This window comes from Danio rerio, chromosome 16 (assembly GCF_049306965.1).
Source record: "Danio rerio strain Tuebingen ecotype United States chromosome 16, GRCz12tu, whole genome shotgun sequence".
NCBI lineage: Eukaryota > Metazoa > Chordata > Actinopteri > Cypriniformes > Danionidae > Danio > Danio rerio.
Genome location: NC_133191.1, coordinates 35,417,133 through 35,434,855, shown reverse-complemented (window position 1 = coordinate 35,434,855; position 17,723 = coordinate 35,417,133). Strand labels below are relative to the sequence as shown.

At 36.7% G+C, this 17,723-nt stretch overlaps 2 protein-coding genes across 2 annotated transcripts; both read left to right on the top strand.

Moving 5' to 3' along the window:
• Nucleotides 1-841: 841 nt before the first annotated feature.
• On the top strand, nt 842-7,604 carry calhm6 (calcium homeostasis modulator family member 6). Its single transcript, NM_001079661.1, is given in 2 exon segments — nt 842-1,586; nt 6,884-7,604. Coding segments are annotated over 2 exon segments (975 nt in total). The 5' UTR covers nt 842-1,040; the 3' UTR covers nt 7,313-7,604.
• A 5,351-nt stretch (nt 7,605-12,955) lies between these two features.
• calhm5.1 (calcium homeostasis modulator family member 5, tandem duplicate 1) lies at nt 12,956-17,723 on the top strand. Its single transcript, NM_001089465.2, has 2 exons — nt 12,956-13,555; nt 16,524-17,723. Exons 1-2 carry the CDS (start codon nt 12,998-13,000, stop codon nt 16,911-16,913), a joined length of 948 nt encoding a protein of 315 aa, NP_001082934.2. The 5' UTR covers nt 12,956-12,997; the 3' UTR covers nt 16,914-17,723.

Here is a 17,723-nt window from a genome sequence, read left to right as displayed (position 1 = left end):
AAGACTGACATGCTTGTGCTTAAGAAATTGTATACTCGGCCGGTACAAGATTCAGGATGTTATAGAGATCCCAATGAACGAGAATAACATAAAATGATGAACCGAAGAGAATATTCAATCATAATCTAAAATAATGTGAAAGGAAACAAAATAATCTTCTCAATGTTTTATAATTGGAGTCAGATAAAACGAGGATAAACATATTAATATTCTAAACCATCTCATACTAAAATTGGAGTCAGATATGAGTTAAGTTTAATATAAATCAACATTGTGCACTGGAAAGACCGAACATGCAGTGAACCTTCATCCACCATTGGATACCGTCATTGGACCAACTGGCTGGACCCTACAGTCCGTGAGCACTAGAGTGTAAGCTAATAGCGTTTGCAGCCATGGTTTTAATATCTGTATCTGCAATAGACTAACACACAAGTAAAAATGCTATTTAAATAGAAGTTACCATATTTTGCTAAACTCCCCTAAATATAGTTTTAAGTCTGGCCCTTAGCTTTGCTGGGGCCCCCTAGTGGGTCCTTTCAAAACTGAGAACCGCAGACCGTGGCGATAGTCAAAATGTGGCTTCACACATCACCGAAAGTATGGTGTTGCATAGCCAAATAGTTTACAAAGGTGTTATACAAATCTGTTTTTGTTTGTTTTTTAGTTTCTCACAGTCAACCACAGCATTTTTTTTTCTTTTTATATAAACAGCACGTTTTATTGCGCACCCATTGTCTTTGACACACTCAGACTGACATCTGACACACTCACTTGGGCGGTCCCTTATCAAAAAACCTTTAGGATAGCCTACACTTTTGTACCTAACGGTTCATTTTTACACCTTTAAGGTACTGTGTGGTACACATTTGTACTTTTTAGGTAGTAATGTGTGCCTTTAAGAAGCTGTTAGGAAGAACATTTTAACTTTCAAAAAAGTACCGCCCTAGGGACAGATCTTTATTTCTCATTACACTCAGCAGTCTCATAAAGGAACTGAGTAAGTCATTTCATAATTTGTCGGTCGTCAGCTAGCAGGCATGGATAAGTTAAAATCTTTATTCAGCTTCGCTCAGAAACAGGAGACCAGTTTAGGATTCGGACTTATTTCTATCATAACTGTGGGAAGCGAGCACGTCTTCTCGGTCTTTGCTTTTAAGTGCCCTTGCAATGATTGGAACTTCGTGTATGGCAACGTCTGCCTCCTCGTGCCCGCAGCTGCACTGCTCATCCTAAGTTACATGTTGAGCAACAAAACATGGAAATTATTCACCGGTCTGTGCTACAGGAGATCGAGACTATGTCGTTTTAATTATACGTTTGGCTTTCTGTGCGTTTTTCTTCAAATCACCGTGACTGCAATGGTTGCACCTCTCAGCTGGATCGCAGTCGCTCTGCTTAAAGGAGAGTTTTTCGAGTGTTCAATGACTGGCGCCAACTTTACCCTCTTCAGACGTCACATTTGCAGCGATAAGTATCCTCACTGTCGAACAGACCTGGAGAAGTTCCCCTGTGCTAGCACTGCCACTGGAATCCCGCAAAATGAGAGAGAAGCTGTTCTGTCCCTCATACGAGCAGAGTCACAGGTGAGCAGACTTCGGCAGAGATGTTGACTTGCCATGAAATCATTTCACCTTTTGTACGAAAAAAGCGAATATACAAAGTATTAAGTATTTGAATTAATTACAAAACATTATTCAGCATTTGAAAGAAAGTATTTAACTCTAAAAGGGACATCGTATCCTATCATATGGGCAAATAACTGAGAAAACTAATCTAATTTCTATGTGTCCATTTGAAAAGTTATTTGTCGTGAATGCTTACATCAGGTTATTTTGTTCATTATACTTATCTAACAGGAAGCACTTGTAAACTTCACTTCCCTTTTTGGGAAACTATTCAGCTTCATGTATCAAAAATTGTTAACAGCTAATCATGTTTATGTAAAATATTTTTATAAACTAAATTTTAGCAATCGGTTTCTACATGCAAGTAATAGTTTTCATTTGTTGTGTTATAGGAATTATTCCTCAAAATTTGTCATTCTTAACTTACATTGAAATAAATCTAAACATATATTGTTTATTGTTTAGCAGAATTAGTTGCAAATAAAAGTTTATTGTAAGTCATTAAGTATAAAGTTTTAAAAAGTAAAAAAAAAGTTGTAGCAGGCATCTGTAAGAAATATTTCATTCATTCATTCATTCATTCATTCATTCACTTGTCCAGCATATGTTTTACGCAGCGGATGCCCTTCCAGCTGCAACCCATCTCTGGAAAACATCCATACACACTCATTCACAGTCATACACTATGTAAAGTTTCACAAACTAATTTCGAGAGGAGCATGAAATATGATTGACCGCAGCTGGTATCTCATTTACAATCATTAGTTAGCCAATCAGATTAATCCAAACTCACTATAAGTAGCATAGCAAATAATTACTCCCTTATCCTCGTTTTCCGAAGAAACCCCCCATCCACCCCATCTCCCCCTTTCTTCCTTTACCACAGGGAGCTCTCGAGAACTACCTGATCTCGTACTCCCCTTACATGCTCAATCGACCAGGCTGCAGCCCTGGCTCAATTATCTCCGAGCTTAGTCTTCTCTCTCGGGGCAGCATGCCAAACCTGCTACCATTTGTCAAACAATATCTAAGTGTGAACTCTTGAAGGACAATTTAGTCAATCCAATTCACCTGTACCACAGGTCTTTGGACTGTGGGGGAAACGGGAGCACCCTGAGGAAACACATGCGAACACGGGGAGAACATGCAAACTCCACACAGAAATGCCAACTGACCCAGCTGGGACTCAAACCAGCAACCTTCTTGCTGTGAGGCGACATAGAAATAATTTATTATTGAGTTAATTAATATCGTAGGTAAACATATCCAGGCTGGGGGATTCATTCATTCATTTTCCTTCGGCTTAATCCCTTTATTTATCAGGGGTCGCCACAGCAGAATGAAACGCTAACTTTTGCTGTGTGGCGATTGTTCTACCCTCTGCACCACCATGTGACCCCTATCCTGGGGATGTACACTTTTTAAAGAATCAAAATTACTTTGTCAATAGCAATTAATTAATTTTCTGATCAATTTTAAATACATTTTCTTACTGTTTTCCCTTTTAAATGATTACAAATTTTTAAAAAAGAGTCATGCAGGGAATTCTGGGAAAGTCATTTTATGGTTATTTATCGTATACAGTGAGGATGTTGTTAACCAGGTTACAGACATTTACTGTAGCAATCATTTTAAATGATTACAAATGGACTTTTATTGGGGAGGTCAGAGAGGAAGTCAGATTTTTATTTTTAGCTTCAAATAAAAAAATAAAATAACAATAAATTGGTCCTTTTTATAAAGCATAAGATTAAATTCTATATAAATATACAGAAAATAGAAAAAATCATTAGGTTTTATTTGAGTCCACATTTTTAAAAAAATAAATTTATTTTTTCATTTTTCATTTTCATTTTCTACTCTTGCATTTTTAAGAGTTCAAATGGGGTTTTTCAATGTATTTGCAATGTTTACCCTAAATATGTCATGTAGTCACAACCTCATGTTTAGGATAAGTTTTGAATCATTATGTTATGTTGAACAGACTTCCATATTATCCCACCGTTGTATATGTGCTTCATAAAGGGCAACATGTAAAGAGTTTTCATATATCAATTGCTTTTCGTTGATATTCTGTGAACAGCTTGTATCAAAAACAGAAAAAAACCTCCTCTGATTTCCTAATCAAACTGTAGTAAGAGTCATTTTAATTGATCATAATGTCATAATCTAAATAAATAAATAAATATTATATGCTTTATTTACTGCTGCTTTCTCAAGGCAGTCATTTTAGCCTGATCTCACGTAAAAACAAAAGTATGAATTAGCAAAGGGTGGCTTTTACATGTAAATGTGTAGGGTACTAAAAATGTACTGAAAGGTACTAAAATGTAATATTTTTCTGAAGAAGGCATGCCCCTAACTCTATTATTTGGGGGTGTGAGTGACCAAATCTGATCTGATCAACTGGTCTGGTTACAGAATTGCCCTGAGCTTCTTTACACTCTTCAAACCAAGACAGAACGTCCTGCAGGTGTCTGAACCGAACAATGGGAATTTAAACAGAGTGGAATCTGAGACTTTGTGCCCTGTGGGTAACAGGGAGTTATTTGAATGGAAGACCCCAAGGCACACCCTCTATAGTTGGTCAAAGATTCATAACCATTAGGCATGCCTGTGGAGAACATTTAAAACATTTTCACTTTAATTGAAGACCCCAGATAAAGGTACACTCTCTGCATTATCAAGAATTACAAATTTGATAATCCCTTTATCTTTTTTCATATAATTGCTCAGAGACATCTCAAATTATATCAAACATGATGGTTTAAACTGCTTGCATTGACAGAACATTTGTATTTTGCTATGATCTTTGTGAACGTAATGTGTTGTAGTGAAAATACTAAATAGAGAGCTAGTTTGTATCTTAGCTCTCTTTCTTGCCATATCTCATTTGTAACTAATGGTTTTGAAGTCAAATAATGCAGCAAAAACGCAAAGAACTGAGTAGGCTATAGCTTAAAAAAAACTCCATCGGTTTTGCTGTTGATGTGATTTGCTTTCTACACTGTACAAAACGCAGGTTTCCGCACAATTCGTTCCTGTTGCCCCATCACAGATTGATTAACAAATTTAAGTGGATTGAACATAAAACAAATAAGTTGTCCCAAAACAATCTCAAGACTTGTGTTGTTTCAGCTCATTTTAAATAAGTCGTTTGAACAACAGCAAAAATTTTATGCATAATAGTATATAGAACATATTTTATATATCACTAGACAAGACTTTTGGTCTAGCCAGAAGGTAACAGAATTTTTTTTTTCTACAATGTCAGGGAAACAAAGACGAACATCTTGTGAGTGCAGGAAAAAATGCCATTGATTTAATTTTTTTTTAAAATGCCGCAGTAAAAGTCTGTAACCTGGTTAACATCCTCACTGTTTACAGTAAATAACCATAAAATGACTTTCCCAGAATTTCCTGCATGACTTTTTAAATTTTGTATCATTTAAAAGTGAACACCATAAGAAAATTTATTTTAATTTTATCATAAAATTAATTAATTGCTATTGACCAAGTAATTTTGATTCTTTAAAAAAATGTACATCCCCCAGGATAGGGGCAACATGGTGGTGCAGTGGGTAGCACGATTGCCTTACAGCAAGAAGGTTCGAGCCCTGAGTCAGATGGAATTTCTGTGTAAAGTTTGCATGTTCTCCCGTGTCCGCGTGGGTTTCCTCTGGGTGCTCCGGTTTGCCCCACAGTCCAAAGACATGCAGTATAGGTAAATTGAATAAGCTAAATTGACCGAAGTGCATGTGTGTGAAAGATTTCCAGGTGGCAACCCCTGATAAATAAAGAGACTTAGCTGAAAAGAATATGAATGAATGATCAGTTATGTACATTGAAGTTTGATGTTATATCAAATTTTATATCAAATAAGGATTATATATATGTATACAACAGTTCTGTCTGGTTCTTGAATCTGATTGGCTGATTTATATTTATATTTATAAGGACAGTATTTTAACAGTTACATTCCTATCCCGCTTCTCAGCAGTGTTATTCAGAGACCTCACCCCCGAACACCCCCTCCTTATCACATACACAACAGCAGTATGGTAGTGATTGCGCTGCTTTTTCGGGGTTAATTATTGTGATATCCCGATTGCAACAGAGAAATACTGTAGACTCTAATAGACTGTAATACTGTAAGGAGAAATCTCTGGTGATGGAGGGAATTTCATGTCAAATTCAGCCTTATAATCTTAAAATGTCAGCAAAATCACCTGTTTTGTCATCACTTTATACATTACACTTGGGAATCATTCAAACACTAGCTCCAAAATGGCGTTGGTGAATTAATAACACTTCTGCTCTTTAGACGTCAGCTGCAGATGTGAATAAATGGCAAAAGAAATTAGTTCCTAAATCAAAACGGGTGTTTAGACTTTCAGTGTTTCATTTTTTTATATATATACACGAGTGTGCCGTCGAACTGTTGTATAAACGCAATATCACACTTGTAGCAGTGCGATATGGCTGTATATCAGCACTGGTGGGATGCTAAGGCACTTGGCCTTATCGCTCTGCTACTCGTGTGATATTGCTCATAAATATATACTTCACAATGTGTGTTACTATAATGCTGTTAGCAGTTGTGTGAATAACACAGAGCACCTTCTATGTATTAGTATGTTTCTTAGCTGTTTGTGATGAGCATTGGTTCATCATAGAACTTTTCACATCACCACTGCTTTTGGTGGTGTTTAGGTCTGTAGCCTCATTTACACTACCTGTGAGTCTGTGACTGTAGCTGCATAACTTTTGAAGTCGCGAGTCGGCATCTCCACCTTGAGGTTGCTTAAGTAACATTCATGTATGATATTCACTCACAGCCAATGTTTTCTTGCAGCTGAATATATAAAAATTGTGCAGGAGAAAGCACTAACTATAAATAGAATCAGTACGCTGGTAGTGTGAATGGGGCTTTTGTAGCAAACACTATAACGAACTAATTGAGGTTTTCTGAGGTATTTTATTAAAGATTAAGGTTTATTGTTAATATTAATTTAATTACTGTAAATTTCATAGATTTTTTTCAAGTGAAAAAAATTACTACAATGTTCATAAGTGCTTTTAGATTATAGGTTATTTTAACAAATGATGTTTGCATTCATAAGGCCCTCCAATCATAGTAATTATTTTTAAAGTCCTACCTGTGCTACAACACATCTGATGGTGTATTTTTCAATATTTATTACTCTTTATAGCATGCTATTAATCATTTAAATAACTCTGTAAAATACTTCTAGGTGCTTGGCTGGACCCTGATAGCTTCTGTCATGCTGTTCACCTTCCTGCTCACATGCATGGCCAGATGCTACTCTCCAATCAGTTACATGCAGCTGAAGTTTTGGAAGATGTACACTCAGAAGGAGAGTGACTTTTTGGACAGCTACACATCTCAACATGCCGAGAATCTTGCTAAGAGAAACATAACCAGTTTCTTTGAGTTAACCAAACCCATTCCTATAAAGAGCCCTCCAAGACAGGCCTGGGAGAAGGTCTCGAGGTTCTACAAGTACCAAAACATGAACCAATACTACAGCATCCTGCACAAGTATGTGTGCACTTGTGAGGACCTTGAAAACCCAGCCTCAAGAGGTTCAGTGAGGTCTGAAAATGATTTCTCAAATCCAGCAGCACTTGCATTTGTAGATGAGAGCAAAATGGTCCTGTAGATATGCACACATCCTTTCCTTTTTACTCTTTACCATGTGTTTGTGGTCAAATGTAACAGAACTTCTATTTTTTGACTGTTCCTTTTTAAGTTTCGTAGTTCTACTCTCTTTTTAACACATTGAAACATTCATTTTTATATTACTTTTTTCTTTAAACATTTTTATATGAACAATACTTAACCTTGCTTATGGCAAATGAGTGTATGTTTGAATGTAGTTTTCTCATACATTTGTGTTCGAACCGTGCTATTTTTAGCGTACAAATACAAATAAAAAATGCATTGTAAAAGTTGATTATCAATGGAGTTTACTTGTTAACAGTGGTTCAGAAGGGGAACCACGCCTCACTTTGTCTTTTTAACCAATCACCTTCTCCCTAAAAACTCCTCATCCACCACCAGTGTGCAGCATCCACCTGGATGACGTGACTGCAGCATGTTGCGCCAGACCTGGCACCACACATCAGCTGATTGGTGGGGAGGAGACAGAGCGATGAAGGGATGGTTTGGAGGTCATGATGGACAGAGGCCAGTGGGCAGTGGGCCAGGATGCCAGGGCTAACACCTACACATTTTTGAAGGTAATGCAGGGATTTTTGTTTTAGATATTTTTAATGATTTTTTGTTTTTTAAATGAGAAAAGAACAATACAAACAATACAAACCTCTAACCCATACCAATTCAGCAGGGTGATAGCGCTCACATTAGCCTAAAAACAAAAAAAAATACAATTGTACATGTAGGTTCAAATACAAATGCAAAGAAATAATAATAATAACAATAAATAAAAATAAATTATTGAGAATAGTTTAAGAATATCGTCCCACAGATCATTCGAAATCGAACCACACAGGTCCTCTTCCCGAGCACTCTTAATGTTATCTGTAAGGGATGATGACTAATTCAGAAGTAGAAACAATACAGAATAGGGATGCAACGATTAACCAATTTCACTATTAATCGTGATTTAATTTGTCACAGTTAATTAATCATAAAGGCCTCTCAACACCATGTTTCTGCATAAAACAATACTGCTGCAACTTAAAATGATGCCAACTAAGTGCGAGTTTGAAATTCCGAGCTTGTACTGTACACCATGCACACTGGATTAACTATGGCTGAGGCTATTAACTAAGGGCCTGTCATATATCATGTGTTTTGCACACGCAAGCTCGTGCTTTCCAGACGCACATACTAGTTGAAAAAGAATGCCGCGAGCACCTACACTGAGAAAAAAAATGCAAAATGAAAAATACCAAACAATTTTGTTATATAGTTGTTTAAAAGTATTTTATTTATTTAAAATTAATTAATTTTTAGTTATTTAAAATGTATTTATTTAAATTTTATTTATTGACATTTATTTTCAGTGTAAAATTATTACTTATGCTTAAATGCCAAAACTTTTTTTGTCCAAAGAGAAACAGACTATTGTTTATTTTTATTATTATTTTGTGTTGTATTATTTAGTTACTGAGCAGCAATAAACAACACTTTAAAATAAGGATAAGGGGTTTTTATGTGATTTTTCTAAACTAGCAGAGTTTTGAAACTAATGACTGCATAATAACCGTGATAACCGTAATTCCTCAGACTACAATTGCACAACCAAAATCTATAATCGTTGCATCCTTAATACAGAAATGGAACCTTTAACTAATATATTACAGGAACAAAAAGATTCATAATGGTTTCTAGAGGTGCAAGACAGGAAGTCAAGTAATAGAGACCTAACATAATCTCTTATTTGCAAGACTCTGAAAAAAATCAGACTTAACCAACCCATGATGTGATATCAACTGATCAAAAGATGCAAACAATTTATCCTGGGATTTTTAATGAGCACAGAGAATCACGACCTCGGTTCAACGTCTCATCTAAAAGACGGCACTCACTGAGATGTATAGAGTCCTCATCAATATACTGGGGCGTTAGGACGTCCCCTGCCCCGTTGAGCGTCCCCTGCTGGCCTTCTCCCCTGCAAACACTCCTTCTGGCAGCAACAATAGTCCTGCTTAGCTTCAGTGGGTGACCATGCAAAAGTTGCAGGGAGCTAGCTGTTTATCCTCTTACTTTCTTTCCCCTTCATCCCACTCTTCTCTTATCATCCCTTTCATCCCTACAATAAAGTCTTGCTCAAAGTGTGGCGTGGTCCATGCTGGTGAACAATTTTTTAAAGGTATGAAAAACATAAAGGGTCTTGGAAAATCTCAGTTTCTCAGGTCTTGTTAAGTGTGATTTCGAGTAAAATGTTAATTCGCCTTTTTATTGAATTATTTAAAATCAAAATATAGCCATTTAAAGCTTTCTTTTAACAAATGGTTTCATTTGTTGTGATTAAAGATTTTGGTTATTCCTCCAAAGATTGATTTCTAAATACTTCTTGGGTTAAAACATTGTTTTTGTATTGTGTAAAAATGAACGTAAACATGGCACCTTTCATCCATTCATTCATTTTCCTTTCAGTTAGTGCCTTATTTATCAGAGGTTGCCACAGTGGAATGAACTGCCAACTATTCTGGCATATATTTTACTCAGCGGAGGTCCTTCCAGACAAAGCCCAGTAATGGAAAACACCTAATCACACTCGCACTACTGCCAATTTTAGTGACACAAGATTAATGTATTTCTTTAATTTTACATTCATTTACTTATTAATTATTTTCTTTTTTTCTGCATTATAATAAATATTAGCATTTCTATTTGAAATATAAGGTAATCTGCAAATGACAGAATGAAGCACACAACTATAAATCGTATTTTCAAGTGGCTGCCTAATCTCATATTCTCACATCTCAAATTTCAACTGTCAGCACTTTTGTGGGGCTTTTTCATGCAATAATCATGTGCAAGTTGACAATCTCACTCCAAAAAAAAAAATCAATGTTCATTAGGCTCAGTCATTTTCCTTCAGTTTTGTCCCTTATTTATTAGGGGTTGCCACAGTGGAATGAACAGCCAACTATTCATGGCATATGTTTTTCTCAGTGGATGCCCTTGCCAGCCCAGTACTGGCAAACACCTATTCATTCACATTCACACACTCGTACACTACGGCCAATTTTAGTGACATGGCACATTTCAAGATTAATTTATTTCTTTAATTTTGCATTTATTTATTTATTTTATTTCTGCATTGTAATCAATATTTTCATTTTTATTTGAAATAAAAGGTAATCGGCAAATTACCGAATGAAGCACACAGATATAAATCATATTTTCAAGATGCTGCCTAATCTCATATTCTCACATCTCAAATTTCAACTGTTAGCACTTTCGTGGGGCTTTTTCATGCAATAATCATGTGCAAGTTGACAATCTCACTGCTAAAAGCTCACTCCAAAAAAAAATCAATGTTCATTAAGCTCAGCCATTTGTGGTTAGCATTCAAGCTGTGTCTTTACGGAAGAAGTGCTGGGTAAAATGTTTGGGCACAAGTAGAGCAGAACAGAAACTGCTGACTCATACATAAGCAGAACAAATCACTTCCTTTTTATTTTAACTAATGCAAAGCATCATGTTACAACATAACCACTTTGTTTAACTCAACAAACTTATTTTCTGTCTTAAAGAGAAATTCCTGCTTCAAGATTTTCACATTCTGTTGTCAGGATCCTCCGTATTACAACATTCCAGTAATACAATGCACAGTGTCCTCGCCACAGCTTAGAATTTTACCTATTTAAACCATGAAGCAGCATATTGTTGTTGAGATTTCAACAGTATGATTGATTTTGCATGATAGCTGAATGAATGTGCCTGTACACATCTCTGTTTTGACTTTCAACAAACCTGATGAACTGGTTTTGGTCACGGTCCTTTTCTGAGTAGGGGGAAGAAAACCAGAGATGTGCACAGACATTTTGAATACTCAGTTTGCACAAATTCACAAACGACCATGATCTTCTTTATAGTTTACTAATTGTGTCACAAGAACAGGCTACAACAAATAACTAAACCACAATCTCTGTGCTTTTATGCTTCTATTTCAATTCAATTTATCTTTGTTTCTATAGTGCTTTTAGATTGTGTCAAAGCAGCCTCTCACAGAAGATTATAGTGAATTGAAACTTTGTCATTCCAGTTTTCTGAGTCAAGTTCAGTTTAGTCCAGTTCAGTGTGGTTTAACTTTAAAATATAAAGGGCTACACCTTTTTTGAGGGAGATATCACTATTTTTACAAGCTGCTTTTCTCCTTTACCAATACATGAAAACGGAAATCCCACCATTGTTTACCCTTGACTTGTTCCAAATCAATTTGAGTTTTTTTCTGTTCTGTAGAACAGATTTATTGAAGAATGTTGGAGATCTGTGACCACTGTCCACTGTAACAAAATAATACATGCAAGTCAGTGGTTACAGGTTTCTGTTCTATTATTCTATACATATATTATGGAAGTGGCGCAGTGGGTAGCGCTGGTGCCTCACAGCAAGAAGGTCACTGGTTCAAGCCTCTGCTGGGTCAGTTGGCATTTCTGTGTGGAGTTTGGATGTTCTCCCCATGTTTGCATGAGTTTCCTCCAAGTGCTCTGGTTCACCCCACAGTCAAAAGACATCTGAATTAGGTAAGCTAAATTGTATGTAGTGTATGTATGTGAATGAGAGTGTATGGGTGTTCCCCAAGTACTGGGTCGCAGCTGGAAGGGCATCTATCTGCTGCATAAAACATATGCTGGATAAGATGGGGGTTCATTTCGCTGTGGCAATCACTGATTAATAGAGGGACTAAGCCGAAAAAAAAATGAATTAATGAATAATATATTATATTTAAATCTGAGATATATTCTAATACACCTTATTTTATGTTCATCAGAACACAAAAAACACTCAAACTGATTTGCATCAAACTTATTTGCATCAAGTCAACGGTTAGTAAATGAGGACATAATTTACATTTTTGGGTGAACTACCTTAAAGTTAGCCTCTATGCCCATAGTATATTGCCTTAAGTAAACTTTATGCTAACTTAAATGGTTGCTCATGAGTCATGGATGTTAGCAAGACAAATTAACCATAATTCCCTTGGTCTGAATAATTAACTGCAACAAACCTTAGCCACTGAAACTGAAAAAAAGATAACTTCTCGCTACCAATACCACTCTTTAAACGAGGATAGTCATTAAGAGATGTTCAGGTAAATCTCATTTCAGTCTGACTTCACTCTAGTGACAAAACACCCGGCATACCAGTCGCCGGTTCGGGATCTGCTCTGAGCAGACAGGAATTAGAGTTGACTGCTGCAGCGCGCCTGCGCGGAAACGCGGGGGATAAAATACATCTATTTGGAATTCAACAAAATTTCCGGACATGATATTTAGTTTTTAGTTTTGTTTGTTCGTTTGTTTATTTAACAAGGAAAGCAGTGCGCAGTTAGAAACACACACACACACACACACACACACACACACACACTCACACACACACACATACACACACACATATTCAAGAAAAAAGAAAAGGAAAATGGAGATGCTTGAACTCCGGTTGCCGTTGACGTGTTTGCACGTGCCTGAAGAAAGCACTGGTGCTCTTCGTGAAAGCTGTGGTGAAATGTCAGAGGCAAAATAGGAGGGGATAATGGAGGGTGTGGAATACAATTTGAAAACCTAGCCAGAAATAGGAGTGACATGTACAAGTACAGATCATCTCTTTCGGTTTAGCAGCTCGTCTGGTGTGTTTTGCAAATATGGCTGTACCAAGAATGGATTCTTTTAAGACTGTCTTAAAGTTCTTCACCGATCAGAAGACCACTATTGGCTACAGCGTCATGGCTATTTTGACAATAGGCAGTGAACGAATTTTCTCCATGGTGTCTTTTCAGTGTCCCTGCACCAAAGGACAGAATTTTCCCTATGGGATTTGTTTTCTGCTCGGACCTGCTGTCGTCTTACTGGTAGTCGGTTTCTTTGTTAGCACACGTTTCTGGCGGTTATATACTGGGTGTTGTCTGAACCCCCTCAAACTCTGCCCCCGAGGAAACTTTGTGGGATGCTTAAAAGGTTTAATAAAGGTGTTGTATGGAGCCTGCGTTGCCCCTGTCATGTGGCTTACTGTAGCCCTGTTAAATGGAACCTTCTATGAGTGTGCTGTCAGTGGATTGGATGAAGTTGCGGTGATCCAAATTTTTTGCGCAGATAAGGGATCTGTATGCCAGGATGAGCTACACCGAGTGCCCTGCGGCAAATCCACACTTCCTCCTGAGCAAAATACGGAACTGCTGTATATGCTGCGAGCTCAGTCACAGGTGAGCACAAACTAAAACACCTTCACACCATGATGAAGTTACCATAATAACAACAATCTTGACCAAAATTAATCTGCAGCAGTCAGGTGGTGTAGTGGTCATGATATAGTCGTAATGTATTTATTTACACCTTTTGTAATTATAATACATGATGTAAACACTCCTATAGTGTTTTCTTCTTCATTTTGATTGATCAGTTATAGCAGTTTCTTATAGGAATTGTTGACCCAAAACTGAAATCCTGTTTAGTTTATTTACCCTTCATTTTTATCCAACCTTTGTGAGTTTCTTTATTCTGTTGAACACAAAAGAAGATATTTTGAAAAATGTTGGCAACCTGTAATCATTGACTTCAATAGCATCCTATTTTGTGTCCATAATAGTTTCCTGTTATGGAAGTCAATGCTTACAGGTTTTCTTTCTTCAGATAAATGAAATTAAATGAATGAAACAATGGTTTGGGTGAGTAAATAGTGGTCAAATATTCTTTTCTTTTCACATCTTATCATCATGTGCCATCATCATGATTTCATGTCATGGTGCATTCAAATCATGTTGAAAAGGTTGTATCTACAATCTTAATGCACTCAAACATCCCCACAAAATTATAATTACGAGTAGGAATTGCTTTTATGCATTGAGTTTATGGGTTGACTCAACTGTCAGTGAGAAATTGTGTAAAACAACTTATGTAGCAGGTGTATTTATGGTATTTTTACATGCACATGCACATTCCCACAACATATACAGAAATGTGCTACAAATATGTCAGGGGACCCCAAAATTGACAAACTCACACCATCTTATCTTACCCTTTAACAGCCCCAAAAAGAAAAAAATACATTTTATTGCATTTCTTAACTTCTAGTGTTGCTAGTTAATACACTCAATGCTTTTTCCAACATATCCCATAGTTTCTAAAATATCAACTTCTACCAAACAGTTGATATGTTGGTTTACATTTACATTTTACATTTAGTCATTTAGCAGACGCTTTTATCCAAAGCGACTTACAAATGAGGACAAGGAAGCAATTTACACAACTAAGAGCAACAATGAATAAGTACTAAAGGCAAGTTTCAGGTCTGTAAAGTCTAAGAAGGGAAGTGTTAGTAGTTTTTTTTTTTTTTTTTTTTTTTTTTTTTTTTTTTTTTGTACAATTAGTGTGATATTCAAAGAGGCAATTGCAGCTTAGGAAGTGAAGTGGAGACTAAATAGTTGAGTTTTTAGTCGTTTCTTGAAAATAGCGAGTGACTCTGCTGTTCTGATGCAGTTAGGGAGTTCATTCCACCAACTGGGCAGATTGAGCGTGAGCGTTCGCGAAAGTGATTTTTTCCCTCTTTGGGATGGAACCACGAGGCGACGTTCATTCACAGAACGCAAGTTTCTGGAGGGCACATAGATCTGCAGAAGTGAGTGCAGATAAGAAGGTGCTAGGCCAGAAGTCACTTTGTAGGCAAACATCAGAGTTTTGAATTTGATGCGAGCAGCAACTGGCAGCCAGTGCAAACGGACTAGCAGCGGAGTGACATGTGCTCGTTTAGGTTCATTGAAGACAACTCGTGCTGCTGCATTCTGGAGCAGCTGAAGAGGCTTGATAGAGTTAGCTGGAAGCCCAGCTAGTAGAGAGTTGCAGTAATCCAGTTTGGAGAGAACAAGAGCTTGAACAAGGAGTTGAGCTGCATGTTCAGATAAGAAGGGTCGGATCTTTCTGATGTTATAGAGTGCAAATCTGCACGATCGAGCAGTTCTAGAAATGTGGTCAGAGAAGTTTAGTTGGTCATCAATCGTTACTCCAAGGCTTTTCACCATTTTGGATGCAGTAATGGTTGCCCCATCCATCTGGATTGAAAAGTTATGGTGTAGAGTCGGGTTGGCAGAAACTACAAGCATTTCCGTTTTTGCGAGGTTCAGCTGAAGATGATGATCTTTCATCCAGTGTGAAATATCCAACAGGCAGGCTGAGATACGAGCTGGAACCGAGGGATCATCAGGATGAAAAGAGAGGTATAGCTGGGTGTCATCAGCATAGCAGTGGTAGGAGAATCCATGTCTCTGGATGACTGGTCCTAGAGATGATGTGTAGATGGAGAAGAGAAGTGGCCCAAGAACAGAGCCTTTATGGTAAATGTACCGGAATTAATACATATACTATGAAAAATCAGTAAATATGAGGTGTAAGACTAATAAATTTAAAGAAATAATCAAAATAAAACATTTTTAAATACTATATCTTCTTTCATTTTTGAAGGATGCCATAAAATATTTCTGATTGTCATTTAACATGTGTTCTTGTTTGTTTGTTTTTTACAATTAGAAAATAGTCAAGTGTAGTAGTGCAACAAAATTGTGTTTGTTTGATTTATTTTTTTCGTAAACCAACAATGCTGTGTGTAAACCATTATTTAAAACAGTCAAAATATGGTCAGCATATTGGTAGAGCAGGGTCCATACTGGCCCAATAGCCCCATAAGTGGTTGCATTCTCTCATCAGTTGGAATAGAAAAAAATTTCGCATAGACGATAAAGACATTTTTTCCTATGATTGCTGACATGTGCAGGAACCACCCAAATTAATTACAGCAACCTAGACCACACAGAACCTAAAACTTTCTAATTTGAGTTCACAAAAAAAAAAAAACGCCTCTTTTTGGAGGGGTTTATTAGGTTTATTATAACACAGACAACATGCAGTATACAATTAATTTAATCACTTTCAACAGTGTTAAGAAAATTCAAAGTGTTTTCTTTACAATGATACCAAACTTTTGCATTTACACCTCTGCATGTGGCTTTTGCATTTAGGTAGGCAAAATCCAGGCAGAAACACCCAAATAGCACTAGACTTTAAGAAATTAAAGGGTTAATGTATCAAACATTTAAATGATTCTCATATATTGTATTTCTGAGGAATGTGTGATCATTTGAAATAATAACCTTTTATTATATTCAACTTATTTATGCACAGATCCTCGGCTGGTCCGTCATCATTACAGCAGTAGTAATAGCGCTGATCGGGACTTGCTATAAGAACTGTGTCTCTCAAGTAAGCTACCTTCAGCTAACTTTCTGGAAGATCTACATGGAGAAAGAAAGGGAAAAGTTTGACGCTTTTGCAAACGACTATGCCACCAAACTAGCAGATCGTAACCTCAAGAGTTTCTTTGACAACAAATTGCCAGAAGAATTTCCCTTTCCGAATCACAAAGCCTGGGAGGAGATCTCCGCTATTTACAATTTCAGGAAAAGTGAACAGCACTACAGCACACTGCAGAGATACGTGGAGCGCAGCGATCGGGACTACTCCCCTGATGAGCATCCAATGGTTGAGATGGACCATGGCATAGAGATGGTATAGGCTTCATGGACTGCTGCTAAATCTATGAAAAAAGATTTCTCCAGTACAATGTGTGTGTGAATGAGAGTGTGTGTTTTCCATCACTGGGGGTTCATGAGTTAATGTACTCTCATTGCTGGGTTGCGGCTGGAAAGGACATTCTCTGCATAAAACATACCAGAGAAATTGGCAGATCATTCTACTGTGGTGACCCCTGATAAATCACGGACTACGCCGCAGGACAGTGAGGGATTCCCAGAATATTGGCCTTAAGACTGACAACAACTGTGAATATTGGCAGAATGACAGTTTTGTTTGTTAGCTACAGTCTATATTGAAAATCAGTCGACTAAAAGTTTTTTTGGTGTTATGTTTACATTTAGTCAGTTAGAAAATGCTTTATCCAAAGATTTGTGCTACTAATACAAAGTTTCTGATTTTATTAGAAAGAAACAAGCTACGTTTCGTGTGTCAGAGTCCATGGCATTATTTAAAATGCATATATGTTGTACTTTTTACACTCGTATTAAGCCAACACAAGTCTGTTGGCAGGTTTAAGTGTGATGCTTTCAGTTTCAGGGTCCAATTTCCATATTGTGTGAATGTTGCTTTTCAGATTTTGCAAATTAAAAATCTCAGGACATTTTTTATTTATTTAATTTTTGAGTCATTTAGCTTTCTGGGTGAATCAAGAGCTCTTATAAAAATCTTTGTTGCAATATCCATATTTTAAGTATGTTTAATGTTAACTTCAAAGACCTTTGCATATTTAATAATTATATGTAACTCTTACGTTGTACAAAATTGATTAAAATATAAAATACTGTCACA